Source organism: Anoplolepis gracilipes, chromosome 4 (genome assembly GCF_047496725.1).
Source record: "Anoplolepis gracilipes chromosome 4, ASM4749672v1, whole genome shotgun sequence".
In the NCBI taxonomy this organism is placed as follows: Eukaryota; Metazoa; Arthropoda; class Insecta; order Hymenoptera; family Formicidae; genus Anoplolepis; species Anoplolepis gracilipes.
In genome coordinates, this window is record NC_132973.1 from 2,069,156 (window position 1) to 2,086,019 (window position 16,864).

Genomic DNA, 16,864 nt, shown 5'->3' on the forward strand with positions numbered 1-16,864 from the left:
TATATATTGTGCGCAATTTCTCAGAAAATATTTGTAAAATACCTGCATCACATTTTATAATTATGTGATGCCTTTCTACGAAGCAATAATGTATCAATGAAGACTTGTCACTTTGCAATAATATTGCATTTGAGAACGACTTTTCGTATTTATATTAGTAAACGCTATTTAAATATACGGTAATTCTATTTAAAAAAAAATCATCGCACTTTAAAATTCAATATCAGACTAGAACAATTAGCAGCCGTTCTTGGATGATTCAACTAGAAAAATAGTAAACGTGTTCTACTTTAATGTGGCATTTAAATAGCATGCTAAATATTATCGCATATATAATAATATTAAACAGTATGAATAGAATTATATATGATCGCGCTTTGTGTGCGCAATCAATCTTTAGTTCTCTTCAGAAAATTTCTACGACTCTTATTAAATACGTATTAAGATTTGATGCGCAAATAATTACAAATTTTTTCGTAAACTCAAAGAAAATTTTACAATGGATTTTTGCAACATTCAAATAATGTTGAATGAGCAATTTACCTCAAACATTTTCTTAAAATTTTTATTTTTTTATATGAATAGATATTTAAAAAAAACTTTCAGCTTCAAAATATACTCCATGCATTGCAATAATATAAGAATTCTCCATCGTTCATATACCCATCAAAAATTTCATCGTGTACATGTGTATGTTGCAAAATTTGACCATTCCTAAAAAAAAAAAAAAAAAAAAAAAAAAATTTCATTCTTCTAGAAAATTATATAAAGACTAGTTGAGCACAAAAACTAAAAAGATACTATTCAAAAAGCGTTAATCTCGATTTACATAGATAAAAAAAAACCTATATGTATTCTATGCATTGCATAATATAAGAATTTATCAATTATATACCAATCAAAATATTCATTCCACATATATGCATGTTGAGGAATTTGACCATCCCTGAAATAAAAAAAAAAAAAAAAAATAAATAAAATTTCATTCTTCTAAAAAATTATATAAAGATTAGTTGAGCATTTAAACTAAAAAGATACTGTTCAAAAAGTGTTAACCTCAATTTACACAGATAAAAAAACCCATATTTGTATTCCATACAAATACTTCAAATTACGCATTTAAGACAAACTTTGTCAAAATTTTTCGTTCCTCTACTCTCTTTCTTTTCATAGAATCTACAAGCACTTTGGAATTATTTGTTAATTCAACAGAATTTTATTTAAAGTCTACTTGTAAATTCGCAAAAAAGATGAATATTTAATTTCATTCTTAAAAATGGAATGTGTTAGAACATAGGAAGAATACTAACAATTTGCATTTCAAAGTTTTGCAAAGACTCTTAATTTTTCTCTTTCAAATGATTGATGACTCTGTTATACAAGATATATTAATGTATTGCTAGACAGACTTAACTCAATAAACTTATATTTATAGTCAAATTGTTAATTTCACTAATTTATAATAGAGTGGAATATATATATATATATATATATATATATATATATATATATATATATATATATATAATGTATCGTATTCGATATGTTATATGATTCAATAGCTTATGTGATATACACACATCGTCGCCAACTTATTTAATTTTAAATGAACAATTTGACTATTTCATGTATCAAATAATTTTGATTTTCTTAATGCTACTTGCATAGTCATTAATATCAATGATAATATATAATAATCATTGACTATATATTTTGCATACGGCATGAAAATATATGCTTTTGATTATAATCAAAGTTTCATGCATTTTTTAACTTAGTCTTACAGCTCACAACACAAAAAGTCAGGAGTTTGTTGGTTTTATATAGAAATAATTGCGTTATATATAATGCCTCATGAGATGATTTTCAAAATATTCTCTATGAAATTTATATGAATTTTTAGTATTATCATATATTTTACATATTATTATTATGTAACTAAGAAATGTTAAATTTTTTACAAAATACATATGTACTATGAAATAACAATCTGTACAGCCCTTAGAAGCATGATATTTTAGCGCATTTATTTCTAATTTCTTATTATAAAGCATACTCCAACGTGTTTTTTGAAAAGCAGATCATATATAATTACTAAAGTTTCTGTAGTGAAGAATCTTTTCTTTTTCATTATATAAATTCTCGGATGAGTGTACAGCTTTTGCATAATACTGAATAAAAAATCTTGCAAGTTATATAGGCCGACCACACATCAGAGAATTAATACATATTTATATACAAAATGATCTAGCTTTTCGAAAAACTCTCGGCCAATAAGAGCTCGGCAGCTTCCTAAAATCGCAGAAACAAAAACATAGTCTTCTATCTTTTTTTTTCATGTCGTCAGGATTTTGTGTGTACAAGATGAATAAAGTAAAGACATATTTGGCATTTATATTTTTTGAAAGCGTATATATGTATTATATATATGTATATATATATATATATATATATATATGTTAAGATACAATCTTGAATCTCGTCCATGCCGAAGAAGATTGAAGATTTCTCGCGAAAAGTGTCTTCTTTCTTCCCTCCGTTTCTCTAAAAATACTCTTGCTATCTTCGTCTTGCTCCCCATCCTTTTTTCCTCTTCCCACTGTAAATTGTATATCTGCGATCTTGCATCAGAACATGTTTCTTTTTTCTTTTCTTCTTACCTTCTCTCGAAATTTCATATTTCGCGATAGTCATTCATTTTATAAATCTATTCTCGGACTAAATATGAATATTTCCTTAATTGTAATACAATTATATATAGATATATGTGTACAGATAGAGAGAGTGCACTATATCATACTAAGACATATGTATGCAAGATAAAAGTAACTCTGTGATCAATTGAGAGATTTTACGGTAAATCTATGGTGAGCACGAGTTCGGCTATTTTAAAAGAAGACAAGAACGTACAGAATTCTATGTAGAGTTTATACTAAATTTTCAGACTAATCTAAAATTCGTTTAAGCAAATCTTGAAAGTATCTCTTTTATCCTACGATATTTCTTGACATTGTCGCATCTCGTCAACCATCTTTGGGTGTCACGTATGTTCATGTCGACATAAGCGACATAATATACTTTTTACTTCAAGAATTAAGTGGATCACAATGTGTGTATAAATGTATGTGTATATTGTTTCAGCTATTTAATATTTCATCAAATAGATTCTTCAATTCTGTTGTCTCAGCACACCTTTATCTCTTCGATACTTTTATTTCTTTTTCTCTTTTTTTTAGTGTCTTGAGCGATGCGAGGAGTCTCCCCGTTCGTCCCGACGATCCCGCTCTCGTTCCCGTTCACGTTCTCGTTCCGGTTCTCGTTCCCGCTCGGATGGTCTTCGGCTTGATTCACGTTCTCGATCTCTCTCTCGCTCACGCTCTCTGTAGCGATCGTCATAATACCTACACAAGTCACGTCAGCCAATTATCTTACTTTAGTGCTGCTTTCTATAACTTTGTTACATCTAACGAGTCGACTCATAAACATTAATCTCATATTATGCCTAAATCTAAAGAAATACCGGACATATACTGCTGCCTTCGTCTTTCTCACCTTGCCTTCTTTAATGAATTCTGCTCTATTCGAGATATATCTCTCGTATACAAAAACGCATAAGCATAAATAAATCGACAAATTTAGAAAGATATGTAGTTGCATAATTTTTACAACAGAAACACACATAAATATATTTCTACAAAGAATATATTTTTCCCTGATTTCTTTTTACAAGCTAGTAGCAATAAAAGATCTATTTTATTGATCGAAGAACAATTTTCGATCTTTTCGTTTATTTGAATCTCAATCGCGGTTATTTCCAATTTTTTCTTACTTTGCTAATCTACGCGCATTTTTTTTCGATGGGCCAAATGAAAGATGAAAGGAAGGGCGTGGATTTGTCTACGCAGTGGATGCGTGACATTTCTTATTTTCATTATTTCGTCATTAAACTTAACATTTATTTAAGTCTACATGCATTGACTGTAATGAAAAAAAGTTAATTACCTAGACGCCTTGGAAGACGAGACGGGTGCCGTCTCTGGCGGTTCTTCTTTTACTCTTGGCCTGGCTGATTGACGTGTTGTACTAATGAAAAATGGATATTTTGTTATGACGATACCATTATAACCAGGCTTACATTTGAGCTATATTTCATTAAAAGCAAAGATTATACTAAAAGAGAGACTATAGTTCAAATCGTCGCTGTTTCGATATCAACGAGAGAAATACCTTTGCGCAAGACAAGGCTATTTTACAATTACATAATAATCATCCGTAGAAATACAAAATAATTATAAATATATCGCAATTGCAATCGAATGAAACAATTTATAAAACAAAGATTGAATATTAAATGTATATATATATATATATATATATATATATATATATACACACATGTTTAAATTTTAATAAATACCGATATAGATATCAATGACTTAGGAATGATGATTCAGGGCAAAATATTATGATTTAACATCAACCCTGGCATCATATACCAAAGAAAAAAAGATAAGCAGAATAGCATGCAATAAAGAGTACATTGAACGAATTGAGTAACACATTGGAATATATTTTAATTTGCTTTTTAATTTTTTTCATAATTTTGATCAGGTTCACGTACATGATTACAGGGTTTCATGTTTTTCATTATGATACTAACAAAAGTTTCAATACAGCATGAGAGCGTAAACCGTGAATTATTTGCCATTGATATTATATATAAAATCTATATGTACATTATTACAGATTGTCTTTATTACCTATTATATTTTTATGTTTGTAAATTATATTTTATTCAATAATTAAGAGATTTTTTGTCGCTCTGCGTTCATTGGGTTATACTTATATAACGAAATACCGCGTAAAAAATGATGTAAATATACGCAACATATTATATATATTTGTAAATCTTAAAATTAAAAAGTGATAAATAACTAAAACATTATAAACAGTTGTGTGTATGTGTGTATGTAAACAAATCTTACATTGTGTACTTGGTCTTTTCCATGATCATGAAAAGTCACAGTTTAATTTGTACGCGCGAAAAAACCCGAAAAGAATACAATTCTTTTTGTATAACGTAATTCGTGCTGGTACGAATAAATTGAAAAGATACATAAATCTTTTGCGTTCCGATTGGTTTCTATTAATATAATGTCTCGTTACACCGTGCAACATTTTTCAAATCGTTATAGCAATTTTATTACGTTGAACTCGTACGTGAGTTTAAATAAATATTGTATCGTATATACTCTTCATGTATAATAAAAAATAATACACAACAAAATATATAAAATTGATATTAAAATAAATATAAAAAATAATATTTATATTTAGTTTTTTAATATAATTAGTTAATTTATTCTTTCATTAACACAACGAATACAATTTGTGTATTCTTTATGTAATCGTATATTTTGTAGCATATTTTGTAGTAGCAGATAATGATGCTGCTTATCTATTGTTTACACGGATACACACATAATTATTTTGAAATACTAACTTTTGTTACCTAATACGTTATCTAATATCGCGTGATATTTAGGAACTATTATATAAGAAAAAAATGGAATATACAAACTTATACACATTTGATGGATGATTAAAAAAATGCTCGATTGTAATTATACTTGAAAAGGATCAATCAGCACAGAATGTGCTCAATCAGACAAAAATTATGTTACAGCTTTCAACATGATTTTGCAATAGTGGCATTTTTGCTTATAAAGACTTATAAATTGCAGCTATACCACTACTGAATAGTATCGCGTTGCATTATATCACAATGCACAAGACAAACGCAGTTAACTTTCTTCTATTTCTTTGTGCCTACTGTGCAATAATTCGATATGCGATAAAATCTAAAACCAATGGACAATTTCATGATTAAGATAAAAATGGACGCCGTCCTTGTGATATATCAAATTTATCGATAAATAAATCGTCACACTTGTGTGTTTACTTGATTTTCTGGCTTTACTGATCTTTTCTCCTCTATTTTGTTTTTGTTTTTTTAAATAGCATATTTACATTCAATACAAAATAATATCGAGATTCTTTCATTTTTAATTCTCGCTCGCGGTACAAACGCACAATTTAAAAGTTCTGCATTGACAATATCTTCGATAAACAGTATAAAGGAAAACTTATTAATTCGACAGAAGTAAATTCCAATGTGCGAGGAAAAATATATCGGGACGGAGAAATTTAGTTAATCCTCTTTCACTATACACAATTTGCACAATAACATACTTTTTATATTTCTGTGAACGACATATCTCTCATGGAATACATAATACTTTATTAGCGCGTCAGTGAGGTTTCTTCAAATTATTAAATTTTCCGAAAATTTTTGCCTCAACAAGACTTGCTCTTTCACGCAATGGATACCCATTATAGTCGAGAGGTGCAATTAAGAGAGTAATCTGGTGAGATCATTTGGCTTACCTTTCTTCTCTGCTTCTCTCTCTATATTCACGATCTCTCTCACGTTCGCGCTCTCTTTCTCTGCTGCGTGATCGCTCTCTCGGATATGGTTCGCTGTAATAACGTTCCCTGTCTCTATCGCGGTCTCTTTCTCTCTCGCGATCACGCTCTCGATCACGCTCTCGGTCTCTGTCTCTGCTACGTTCACGATATTCCCGATCACGACTTCTGGACCGCTCGCGTCGTCTTCTATGACTGCGCTCTCTGTCACGCGAACGCGAACGTTCTACAAGAAAATTCATTATCATGAAATGGATACGACTAAATGTAACAAAGTTTCAAGATAAAGTTAAAATAATAATATGCTAAGAAAAAAAAAATTTAAAGATTTTTATAATTTCTATTTTTAAAGAAGTTAAATAGTTTTTTCTTATTCATCTTAACATAAATTACGTTTGTCCTTTAACATGGTTTACATGGAATCCTAATTTTGACAATTAACAGAATCATATTGATCAGACTGAAATACAATATACTAAGCACTCACCTCTACGTCCAGATCCATAGCTCTTGGTTTCGACGCCACGTAAAGTATCTTGTAAAGAACTGATCAATATCTTGCATCTGTCATCTGCAGCTACCTTTGATTGTTTTATCAACGATATAGCGGTAACCAGGGTCTCTATGGCACTTGCGTATTCACCTGCTGCGGCATCAGACACCGCCCTGGCAATCGCGGACGAAGATACTGTACGATTGCGCCCCATTATCTCTTCGAATTCTTGTTCCGTAAGCGGAGGCGGACCTTCCGGACGATGATCAGGTCCGGGTGCTCCGTAAGGTGCCTGAGGTATAGAGAATTGTACTAAAATATTTCTTCAGTAGAAATTTTGTGATAAATTCACAAAACTATTTCGTTTTTATAAAGTGCCTAATTTTTATGGTTCAATGATAACGTACAATGATATCAGTGATAATACGGATTGAATATACTTGGATAAATCCCCCATTATATTCGTAAATATAACACTTTGTATCATTTAATCATAATTCAAAATGAGCAATCAGCAATACGTCCATGTTCTCTTAACTGTTCATTTATACGAGCGTGATTAATTAAACCCATATTCTTGTTTAGTGTATGAATAAACTATTTTGCAGAAAGATTATATACAATAGTAGCATGTGTTAAAATTTAATACATACGTGAAAAGAAATATTATCTATGCTATCGCTTTGAATATTTAGATAAGATCTAACGAGATAATACTTGTGCACTCGGTGGTCCATAACCATGTGGCGGAACATGTGGCGGTCCATGCGGTTGTCCATGAGGGGGACCGTGAGGAGGACCATGAGGAGGACCGTGAGGTGGACCATGAGGTGGACCATGAGGCGGACCGGGAGGTCCCGGTGGATGTTGGCCGGGATGTTGATGAGGCGGCCCTTGTGGAAAGAATGCTGGATTTACATGAGGTGCCGGACCACCAGGCGGTCCTTGTGGAGGTCCTTGCGGTGGACCACCATGTCCTGGTGGCGGGCCTCCTGGGCCTAGCATATGCATATTAAATATCAATTTTGGTTTAAAATATTTTTAAGTTCGCTAATCTTACTTTTGTTCATGTTTTCCTTAATTTTATCAGAATGTAATTTGTAAATACGTTGTAACACACGTGAAAAAAATTACATTTCTATTTTATAGTCTCGAATTATACTTTAAGTAATAGTTTGTGTCCTTTTCTATATTTTCTATATATATAATAAATTTTTTATAATATAGAAACGCGGAGTGAAAAATTTACTTATAGAGATATATATGAATTATAGACATGATGCAATAAAACATAATTACTACGATTATCAATAATACTTTAGGAAGTGATAAATTCGATAAATAATAGTATGTCTTTTGCGCATTTTAATAACGAAATGATCCTTTGAAACATCTTACACCTCAATGCTTCTGCCAGATCAATTTCCCTCAATATCATGCATCTGATGTATATAGAATAGTTAAACAATTGACTAATAAAATTCGTAACACCGAACGAGCATTCTAAGTCTCTCACCACCCATAGAACCTGGAGGAGGTCCTCTCTGTGGTGGGCCTTGGCCAGGCTGCGGCCCTTGCATATGTTGATGTTGAGGGAAACCGGGTGGTCCCTGAGGCCCATGATGCATTCCTATGCACATATCGAACAGTCATCTTATCAGTAATACTAATATGTCCTCTCAGCAAATTGAGGATGACATAGTAACGCTACCACTACATTGATTGTGCGATTTCGGTTTCAAATTCCATTTGTTCTTCGTTGCTTTTTCATTCATCATTTATTCAATCATGCAAATTAAGAAGGTACTACAAAGACATTCAAGTCCAAGATGTTTCAGAGGAGGCAATAAATCTTAAAGATTTCGAGATAGAAACGAAATTTCACACAGATAAAATCCGAATCTTTCGCGAGAGTATAAAACAAAAGCCGAGCTGCGCACAAACCTGGCGGTCTATTCCATTCAGGGCGAGGTTGAGCTCCTCTTGGGTCGCCTGGAGGTCCACCAGGGTGTCCGGGTGGGCCGCGAGGAGGTCCCTGACCAGGTGGACCAGGTGGACCACCGTGGAATTGCTGGATAAAGACAAATAAAGATTCTCTATTTCACTCTATCGTAATTAGACAGTAATTTCACTATTTTCACGAATTTATGTGGGAAACATATTACTGTTATAATTAAAAAACATTTGTGTGTAAGAAGAGAATAAATTTACATTAGCATGTTTTATAAAACTGATATTATGTAAAGTTTTTATATAAAGAGATATGATTATTAATATTAAAAAAATATAACATTTCAATATTTTTAAAAAAATTTAACATTGTATTTATAGTGTTATATTAAATATTATTCATTATAAATTAAAATAATATAATATCTATTGTTGGAAGCCCAATTTTCAAACATTACTGTGATTTCCACAATAATAAACTTCTATGCATATATGTATAGTCATACTATATCTGTTGCAAATCACAAATTTGATGTATGACAACATTCAATACATCAATAAAATATAATATAAAATCGACCTAATTTAATAGTTTGACGAGATTATATTCTATTTAGTACATTAAGTAATTAATTTTTCTTAGTCATATATTTAATTATTTTTTTTCAACAATTATTTTTATTTTTAAATATAGCCAGTTATTTATATAAAGATTTAATCTTAGAACTGAAGCACTCTAAACACGAGTAACGAAAATAATTAACTAGACAGACGAATGATTTGTTTTTTTACAAGACGAAAAAAATAGAATTGAAAAAAGACCTCATTATCGGTTACCTGTGGCATATGGTAACTGGCTTCTGAAAGATCTCTAGTGCAACTCTGTTTACGCGTAAGACATGTAAGTGCAAAACATATTTAAGCCTGTACTATGATTACTTACAATAGACAGACATGCATTATCAATCTTTTCAAAACTGTGCAGATGATCTGTACAAATGTAGCTTGCATAAGTATTATAATTATTCGATCAAAATAACTATTAAAAAATATTTCACAATATATCAATCATCAGATTCTGCACAGTTTAAGAATTTTTATTTGATATATTGCGGAAATTTTCAGAACAATATTTCTAAAACAACTACTATTATCGTGAGTGCTATCATAAAACTCAAGTTTTCACGTGTATATGTAATACAACTCTATTAAATAAATTTTAATAGATTTAAGTTTATGTGCTTTTTAATGTTCTTATGTTTTAATGTTCTGTATGTTTTTTTTTAATGTCTTTATGTTTTGAAGATAGTACTTCCATTCTCTCTCACTATGATTATTTAATACTCTAAGAAGAGTAACAAAATTTATATTTATCTATAACATTCTCGTTGTTGTACAGTTTTTTTTTAATATTATGCACATACTTTCCCAAAGAATCAAATTTAGATGACACAAATTTTGCTAGAAATAAATTTTCAAATTTATGCATTTATAATGCAAAATATAATGTTAGACATGGGAATATGGTTTAGCATGTATTATGCGCGAATATTTTTTGTCCATTAATAAACAATATAAAAAACAATCTGTCAGCGACACGTACCATTCCAGGTGGTCTATGCTGACCGGGGCCTGGTCCTGGAGGGCCCTGCTGAGGTGGGCCACCAGGTCCACTAGGTCCTCTAGGTGGTCCAGGAGGTCCATTAGGGCGCGGTCCGTTCCATGGTCCTTGCTGATATCCAGGCGGTGGACCTTGATTAGGATGGCCAGGCAAAGGATGATGCGGACCCGGACCTGGTCCTAGCGGTGGACCATGCATCCGTGGCGGACCTTGCTGACCCGGCCCACCCGGTCCCGGCGGACCCATTCCGGGTGGCGGCATTCTCTGAGGTCTCACGCCCTGTGGAGGACCCATCATCATTCTAGGACCGTGATTTTGTTGAGAGTGTGGAGGATGTTGAGGATGTTGGGGATGCTGTTGATGAGATGGCATTGGTGGCTGATGTTGATGTGGATTATGAGGACGTTGGCTCTGACTCTGTTGCGGAGCCGGAGCGGGTCGCGTCTTACACTGCGACTCAAACTGAGAACACAAAGAAAGATTGTCGTGTATAAGTCCCACATGTACCCACTATTCGTGATGTAGCGATCGTAGTGTACTATCTGCGTACGCTGCGACTGCTTTTCTTTTTTTACTTATATCATAATGAACAATTATACATACTTGGTTCAATGCTTGCTTTGTAGGAAACGTTACTACAGGATTCTGACCGTGTAACTCCTTCTTGGGCAATCTTTCCATACATATTCTCATACTCTGTTCAGAACCCAAGGATATTACGCAGAAACCTTTAGACTGCCCATTGGCGCGATTCTCGAAGAATTTCACCTCTGCAAAGTCAGTCACACCGATGCTTTGAACTGCATCTGTTATATCTTGATCACTTGTCCACTGAAAGTAAGAATATTCGTTATGTGATGATTTTTTATTTCAATTCATATAATGAATATAAACTAGAAAATTATAATATAAATTATCTCAATACATACACATGTACATGTAAAAGAAGTAATACATTTTATTGAAATATTTTCTGCATAGTAAAGCAAACCTTTAGTACATATTAAAAGAAATGTAATAAAAGTTTTGCAAAAAGTAAAATAAAATCAAATTATTAGTAATAATTAAATAACTATTAAAAATAATTTTAATTTAAATAATAACAAACTATTAAAAGTAATTTTCTTAATACATAGATTATCTTTTTTAAATATGTTACTTTTTTACTAAATCAATTTTCTATTATTTTATGATACTGTTCAATGAAATATTTTTTATGACAAACATACTATAAAGTGATATATCACATTATATGTGTATTGAATACTACAAATAAACAGGAGGAGGGAGTCATAAATTATCTACTTTAAGCCTTATATCTGATAAGTAAAAAATTAGAATAGAAAAAATAACTAAAAAATATTAAAATTAAATTTCTGCATGCATATATACCCATGTCAAATTTCCAACATATAACTGGTGGCGTCTACCAATTTGGTTTGGTTGTATATTATTGCCAAGTTGATGGTAAGGTGCATTTCCATTAGTTTCCTCGTTCGGAGACGTGGTATCACCACCACCGTCCCCGGTATTCCCGGAGGAAACACCACCATTACCACCTGCCGGAGCGGCAATTACGTCATCGTAAAGATCAACGCCATCACCTGCGAATTCGTCCTGCAACAGATATTCAAGGAAACATTGTTATGCGAAAAGTATGATAGAGATAATAAAATACATTGAATTCGTTTCTTTTCTATTTTTTTATTTTGGGAGAAATTGTGAGTGTCATGTTGAATAATATTAAACATTATTTTTTTTTCATTGTATTTTAGATGAGAAGCAGAACAGTCACGACAAATACAATATGTAATGATGGAAGTTTATTATTTATTGAACACACACACACACATACATACACATACATATGTGCTGAATATGTTACAGTCAAAGTGCAAAATAATTCTACAAAATAGAATAAGATAAAATATTACAACACTAAATATACTTGTCTAATCTATTTATATATAAATTATATATACGTATTCAGAAAAAACAATTTTAATAAATATCAATCTTCAGTTTTCTCTTTAAAAAGAAGAAAAAAAAAAATACAAATTTATAAGAATATATTGAGTTCATTTTGTTATATGAGCAACAAATATAAATACAAATAAAAGTTACAAAAGAGAAATCAATGTGACACAGTCTACAATTGTAAAATTATTAAACTGTCTATTGTAAATTAATAGAAAATTCCCAATGTATATTTAAAATAATGCTCAATATAACAATATGATCTCAAGACCTTCTAAGAGTTCAATATACAAATAAGAATATAGAAATAAATTATCAAAATGTAAATAATCGTTAAATGTACCATCTTCTTATTACACGCGACTTCCTGCACACCTTGTGGTTCAACTGATCAACCAATCGTACACTTCGACTGTAACAGATATGCAGATATACAGACTTTTTTTGCATTGTGAAGAGACAATAAAGCACAGATTGAAGTCAATGTAATTTTGACAAGTTTAGATTTTGGCACGACAGATGCATAAAAATGCCAATCCCAATGTGCCTTATTTTTAAATAATTTATTCTTACAAGAGATATATACTTTCATTTGGCATACGATAAGTATTAATTTATGAAAACAACCAAGGAAGAAAACGAGAGAAAATTTGACAAATTCACATATTTTACATTTATAACAATGAACATTCAATTTTAGATTTCTTTCAAAAGCTCTGTACACAATCATTAAACTATATATACTATATAATCTTACGTCAAAAATCATGTGAAAAAGCTGAAAATTGATTAAAAATTTCTCATATATTTCTAGTATTGAAAATTAACTTGGACGAGATTACACCGATTTCAATCCTTGCAAAAATATTTTAAACGACATTTTCTCGCGAGGGAAAAAAAAAAAAAAAAAAAAAAAAAATTTAAAAGAATAAAAATTAAAAAATTACAAAGAAAATCATCTCGCATGCAGTGCAGCGAAGTGTGTGTGTGTCTCGTGTGTTTGCCTAAGGGCTGAAATAATAAGAGCCATGGAAGACAGAGGGTGGAAAAAAGAAGAGAGATAGAGATAGAGATAGATAGAGATAGAGATAGATAGAGATAGAGAGAGAGAGAGAGAGAGAGAGAGAGAGAGAGAAAGGGAGAGGGAGAAAGGAGAGGATGTATGAAAAGAATAACTACACGACATTCGCCTTACCGCTAGCACCATTTTGCGGTCAATTCCTGCTGCGAACCCGTATTAGCGTTCCGCGCTAGCGCTTTGCTCCGGGAACGGAAACGCGCGCGCGCGCGCGCGCGATCGCGCCCGCGACAATCGACGGCAGCAGACGGACACTAGCTAGACAGGCGATCGGCCAACGGTGCGCGGTGCGCGGCAACAAGGAGGATAAGCAACAACTTCAGGGCGAAACTCGTCTCTCTCGTGCGTGCTTGGTGGCTGGCTGGCTGGCTGGCTGGCTGGCTGGCTGGCTGGTTGGCTCGCTTGCTCGCTCGCTCGCGCGCGCCCTCGTCGGAGATCGGAGCGAGTCGCTCGCCGGCTCGCCGAGATACACAGTAACGTTCGCGATACGAGAACAATGACGCGAGCCGATCGTTAGCAACGGTCGCTCATGACCACCATGACACGCCGGGCACACTCAGCTCCGCGAAACTGACGCGACCGAAACAGTAAATCGTCCCTCACAACCGCGACAGCGGGTCCTGCCCCCTGCCCCCCCCCTTCCCACCTCGCGTGAGCGCGCGTCGTGATTTTCGACGATCGTGGATTCTTTTCTTTCGATTGTTTTGGCAAAGAAAAAAAAGAGGAGAGAGAGAGAGAGAGAGAGAAATAGATATATATATAGAGAGAGAGAGAGAAAGAGAGAGAGAGAGAGAGAGAGCGCGTGTGCCTCGTCGGTCCCTTTATTGCTATTTCAAAGAGAAGTGCGAATTACCTGCGCGAAATCTTGCTCGAGATCGTCGGCATACAAATCAATGTCACCGTCCGCCATTTTACACCGACGCTCACTGCATCGAGAGACGACGAAAGGCGCCAAGCGACCGGGTTCTCGGATAATACAATAATCGCGACGAGAGCGCGACGCGCGGAGGATTACGCCGGATCTCCGTTTGCCGGACGTGACGTCAGCGGAGTTGCGCGCTGCGCCGACCTCTGCCGGCAGCTGGGTCGCGTTTTCACAACAATTGATTATTGAACGCATTAAACCCGTATCGGACTACGCATTAAAAATTGAGATTAAAGATTGAAGATTGAAATTTGACCAATTAAGACAAAGCAATTTTAGTTCCCTTTGTTCTGATTAGTCAAATTCTAATCTTTAATCTTCAATTTTCAATTTTCAATGCGTAGTCTCTGATACGGGCTTTAGGGTGAATTTACAATACATGTTATAAGCTGTAAGAAATTGACCAATCACAGTTGAATGAAGAAGAATAATGATTGGTTAATTTTTTACGGTAAAATAAATAAATAAATATATGTATATATATATATATATATATATATATATATATTTTTTTTTTGTTTTAATTAGAGAAAGATATTAATTTTTTTACTTATTTTTTTTTTTTATATAAGTAAACGACTACTCAAAAAAAAATTTCAAAACAAAACCGGTGAAGCAGAGTATATGACACATGACTCCTCCTTGTAAATTCTTGCGATTGCATATTGCATAATGAGAAACATGCGCAATGTATAAGAAGTGAGCTTAAGGAAATGAATTACAAATCGCTGGCCGCGCACAATTCGGCCTGTAACTGGATATTTCGCGAGTTTCAGGATTGCGAGAATGAGGTAACGAAAACCTCACTGCAAATATTTGCGATGCCCATAATCTGTTCTGTGTCAATAACCTTCTGTGCTTGCAGCATCCGTACCGAAGGTTTCTGGGATACTGCGAGCACATTCAAAGGCAGATGAAGCAATGCATAAAGGAACAAGTAAGTCGTCACTGATTTTTCACCGAAAGCAAATTAACGTGCAATTAATTTCGCCGTTTGTTGCAGAGAGAAATTCGTAGGAAAGAAAGCGCAAAATTCGGACACAAAAGGTTAGAAAGAGCAGAAGAAAGAACGCAAGAAGGTTGCAAATAATTGTTAACACAAATAGCTTTTATTAATAATTTAATTGTTGATTATTAAAAAGCAATCAATTGCAATTTATTTTTATAATCTTGTATACATAAATGTATGTCATACATGCGTTACTTGTGACAACTACAGAGAACACATCAATTTGAATAATATACTCTGAAATCTAGAACTTGGAATTATATTAATATGGATTTGACATCAGACGTTGAGCCAGAGATCAAACGTTTAAAGTCCGAGAATAAGTGTGACAAGAAGTTATGCAAAGAGGAACAGAATAAAGATATCCAAGCAAATAGTTCTGATGCAAAAGATATCTCTCTTGAACAGACACAAGAGCAGGAGGAAGAAAATGAAAGAATGATGAAAGGCGATGAAAATTCTGTAGTTGTTGACAGCGATGATGGATTTGAGTTTCCTCCTGACAATGATGCCTCTGACATGTTAGATGAAGTGGAGTACAACGGTTATTTTCCCACTGTTACTGATCGTTATTTTACCCCCTATTACAAAATGAACGTTCAATCACCTGGGGACGATATATGCATACAAATACACAGCAATCGTATTTGTATGCTGTCACTGGCACCTAGTCATGTCATTCTGCAAGGTGATAAAGATATAGAGAAGGTCAATTTTAAGGTCAGTGATAAGTTAGACAGATCTTTAAATAAAGTCTCGGGTAAGAGTAAGCATGGTGCGCAACCATTGCAAACTAATTCAAATATCTGTAGTATATCATGCTCCGATGGACAGATCTATATGATTAAGTGCTGTATGATTGGAAAATTAGTGGAGGTTAACGAGATGTTGATGGAAAATCCAAGCCTTCTCAAAAATCCACCACACAAAAGTGGCTATTTGGCTATAATATTACCAAAACTAATATATCTGGAGAATTTGAAACAATCTCTATTGACTCATGAACAATACATTGAATTCATTAAAGAAAGAGAGAGAACAGCAGCAGCACACATGTAAATATAGTATGTGGATATATTTAAATCACATTTTCAATAATCTACATTGGATGAAAAATTTAATAAGTTCTTTATAACAGAAATGATAATTATTAGAATTTAATAAACAAGATACTGGATAAATACACTTCTATGGATTTAATTTTTGAACATGTTTTTTTACCTGATTTTGTTCTTTTCTTTGTTTTATAGATATTAATAATTAATTATTAGTGTTATCAAATTGTCCAAAGGAGATGAGATCTTATTCCATAAAGAATTTACAAC

The 16,864-nt window shown here is 33.0% G+C and overlaps 2 protein-coding genes across 2 annotated transcripts; one reads left to right on the plus strand and one right to left on the minus strand.

Annotated features, from left to right (window-relative positions):
- Positions 1-1,530: 1,530 nt before the first annotated feature.
- Positions 1,531-14,602, minus strand: Cpsf6 (cleavage and polyadenylation specificity factor subunit 6). The gene is given in 13 exon segments (XM_072891642.1): positions 1,531-3,401; positions 4,003-4,083; positions 6,448-6,712; positions 6,974-7,271; positions 7,697-7,977; positions 8,496-8,609; positions 8,924-9,050; positions 10,533-11,012; positions 11,154-11,381; positions 11,943-12,167; positions 12,871-12,915; positions 12,918-12,939; positions 14,459-14,602. Coding segments are annotated over 13 exon segments (2,367 nt in total). The 5' UTR covers positions 14,491-14,602; the 3' UTR covers positions 1,531-3,232.
- A 529-nt stretch (positions 14,603-15,131) lies between these two features.
- Positions 15,132-16,717, plus strand: LOC140665476 (protein Abitram). Its single transcript, XM_072891645.1, has 3 exons — positions 15,132-15,321; positions 15,396-15,467; positions 15,534-16,717. The coding sequence occupies exon 3, from the start codon at positions 15,807-15,809 to the stop codon at positions 16,596-16,598; it is 792 nt and encodes a 263-aa protein (XP_072747746.1). The 5' UTR covers positions 15,132-15,321; positions 15,396-15,467; positions 15,534-15,806; the 3' UTR covers positions 16,599-16,717.
- Positions 16,718-16,864: the final 147 nt, after the last annotated feature.

Excerpts from the sequence above, each read along its gene's own strand:
- LOC140665476 (XM_072891645.1), top strand. The coding sequence starts at position 15,807 with ATGGATTTGACATCAGACGTTGAGCCAGAGATCAAACGTTTAAAGTCC.